Source organism: Lucilia cuprina, chromosome 6 (genome assembly GCF_022045245.1).
Source record: "Lucilia cuprina isolate Lc7/37 chromosome 6, ASM2204524v1, whole genome shotgun sequence".
NCBI lineage: Eukaryota > Metazoa > Arthropoda > Insecta > Diptera > Calliphoridae > Lucilia > Lucilia cuprina.
The window spans coordinates 10,614,916-10,617,988 of NC_060954.1; the positions used below are offsets into that span (position 1 = coordinate 10,614,916).

The 3,073-nt window shown below is 35.3% G+C and overlaps 1 protein-coding gene across 1 annotated transcript in view; it reads right to left on the reverse strand.

Annotated features, from left to right (window-relative positions):
• LOC124420485 (Down syndrome cell adhesion molecule-like protein Dscam2) overlaps window positions 1–3,073 on the reverse strand; it is a 121,501-nt gene that overhangs the window by 80,189 nt on the left and 38,239 nt on the right. Inside the window, exon 3 of the mRNA XM_046953374.1 lies at window positions 848–1,189. Coding sequence (XP_046809330.1) covers window positions 848–1,189 — 342 coding nt within the window. The remainder of the gene's footprint in view (window positions 1–847; window positions 1,190–3,073) is intronic.

The window sequence follows — 3,073 nt, forward strand, 5'->3', positions numbered from 1 at the left end:
GATATTCGACAATCTGCTCTAGTACAGGGTAGACAATGTACTCTAGTAGAGAGTAGACAATCTACTCTAGTAGAGAGTAGATGATCTAGTCTCTAGTAGAGATTCGACAATCTGCCCTAGTAGAGGATAGACAATGTACTCTAGTAGAGAATAGACAATATACTCTAGTAGAGAGTAGACGATCTACTCAAGTATAGAGTAGACGATCTACTCTAGTAGAGATTAGACGATCCTCTGTAGTAGAGATTTTACGATCCTGTGTAGTAGAGAGAAGACATTCTAATCGAGCAGAAGAAGTCTCGGACAGACGGAATCTGTCTACTCTAGTAGAGAATGGACAATCTACTCTAGTAGAGCATGGACAAACTACTCTAGTACAGAGTAGACGATCTACGTTGGTTTTGAAAAGATGATCTATTCTGGTAAAGAGCAGATGATCTCCTCTAGTAGAGAGTAGACGATCTACTCTAGAAGAGAGTAAATGATCTTTTTTATTAGACATTAGAAGATCTACTTAAGTACAGAGTTTTACTTTGGTGTTGAGTAGATGATATATTCTGGTGGATGATCTCTCAGGTAGAGGAAAGGCGATCATCAATTGTCTCGATCTTGTCTTTTACATCAACTCTACTCTCAATAGAAAGTTATCATCATTTTCTTTCCAGACAGAGAGTAGACTAGTTCCAAACTTCTTAAGAGATCATGTCGAACTCATTCTTTAAGTAGAAGACGAAGTAGACGATCTTCTCGTTAAGATCTATTTCCCTTTAGCGGACACAACTTACTCTTTCTCGTTTTCTTTCCAAAAATAAATTATAAATCTATAAACCAGACATTGACAACTTACCGGCTCTAACATGAACATCACGCGATATAATCGAACCAAATTGATTGCGAGCCAAACAGGCATAAACTTGAGCATGAACTTCTTGACGATAATCTTCGGCACGGAAAGGAGGGAAAACTAATTTGCCATCCGAGGAAATCTGACGCAAACCGGGAACATCACCAACGGCAGTGCCATCGCTACGAATCCAAATAATTTCAGGCATAGGATTACCGCTAGCTTTGCATTCAATTTCGGCACCAGTAGAGTTAGAGAAGTCAATGCGATTGGTGGGTTCCTTAAGGAAGACAGGTCCTTTTTGGTCGGCATCGGGGGGATTGGCAGCTAAAGCTGCTACAGAAGCTAGATAAAGATAAAACGGAAAATTTTTAATAAATCTTTTGATGTTTTTTTTATATTATATTCAAACAAAAACGGATGTTACTCTGAAATACTGACAAACAAAATTGTGTTTCATTTTGACAAATCATTGAAACAAAGGAATATTATCAAGTTTATGTACATATATATTTTTATAACTGAAATATCATCATTGGTTTTTATAGTTTATCATGCTTTTTCAAAACATACGGAGACAATAAGTTTTTATATATTTTTATTTATGGTTTATTTCATTTATTCTCTCAATTTTCATGCAAAAATCCTCTGCACTGTCAATACCATAACAAACACCCTATTTAGACTTCAAACTACACCAGTCCATTCCAAACCATGCCATCGCATCATATAGACATTTGCCATTATATGTCTAGTATGACTTACCATGGATCAGTGACTTTAAATGCATTTGTCATACATTTTTATTCCTTTGTTTATGTTGTTTTGTTTCCTTTACCTTCTATATTTGTCAAAAAAAAGACAAAGAGTTTTGTTTTTGTCATTGTTGTTGTTGCTGAATAATTCAAATAACTCCCACTGCCTGGCACCGTTTGGTTTCGGTTATTGAAACTAAACATATAAACATCTCCTGCGCTTTTGAAAAACTCCCTGTTTTAGTAGAAAATGGGAGGAATGAATGGTGGTAACATTGGAATAACAACTACAACAACTATATAGTTTTAATGCACATAAACAATGACGAAAAGGTGTCGATGACACTTAATAGTGTCTTTTTTCTCTATATATTTACACCAAATCATAGGGGAAACCCCTACAGAAGGCAAGAATAGTTACTTGTCTGTAATGGATCTACTTTAGGAAAAACGATCTACACTTTAGTGAGACGGTGTAAACGCGATATACCAGAGAGTAGGTGATCTTGTATCTACTCTAATCTAATATAAATCTCCTTTACATAAGCATCTTATCACTCCAGGAGAAAGAACACCATCCACTATAGAAAAAAGTAAAATATGTTGCATTGAAAGATATACTCTCACTGAACTTTAAAGGTGAGATTTACTTTGGAAGAAGAGAGCAAAAGTTTTGTTTTAGAAAAGAGAAGCATATTTGCTTCTTCTTTAGAATGGAGTAGACGATCTAACCTAATAAAGAGCAGACGATGTGTTATAGTAGAAAACAGACAAACTACTCTAGGAAGTAGTAGTCGAGCCAAAATAGGAGATAGTTGACGATCCTCTATAGGAGAATGTATAAGATCTTCTCTATTAGAAAGTCTAATTTTACAGAGATACACTGTAGTACAAAGAAGGCGATCTACTCTAGAAGAGACTAGACGATCTTCTTTAGTATAGAGTATACGATCTTCTCCAATAGAGAGTATGCCAGAAATACTCTAATAGAGAATCTAGAAGATCTACATTAGTAGAGAGTAGTCGATCTACCTTAGCAGAGAGTAGACGATCTCTAGTAGAGTGTAGATGATCTACTCTAAGATTATCTACTATAATAGAGAGTAGACGATCTACTTTAGTAGAGAGTAGACGATCTACTCTAGTAGAGAGTAGACGATCTACTCTAGTAGAGAGTAGACGATCTACTCTAGTAGAGAGTAGACGATCTACTCTAGTAGAGAGTAGACGATCTACTCTAGTAGAGACTAGACGATCTACTCTAGTAGATAGTAGATGATCTACTCTAGTAGAGAGTAGACAATCTACTCTAGTAGAGAGTAGACGATCTACTCTAGTAAAGAGTAGACGATTTTATCTAGTAAAGATGTAACGTGCAGTTACAAATCACAAACCTATACCTCTATATTTATTTTTCTTTATTAATACTCTTTATACTAACTGCACTAATTAATATTTTCAGTAGTAATTATAT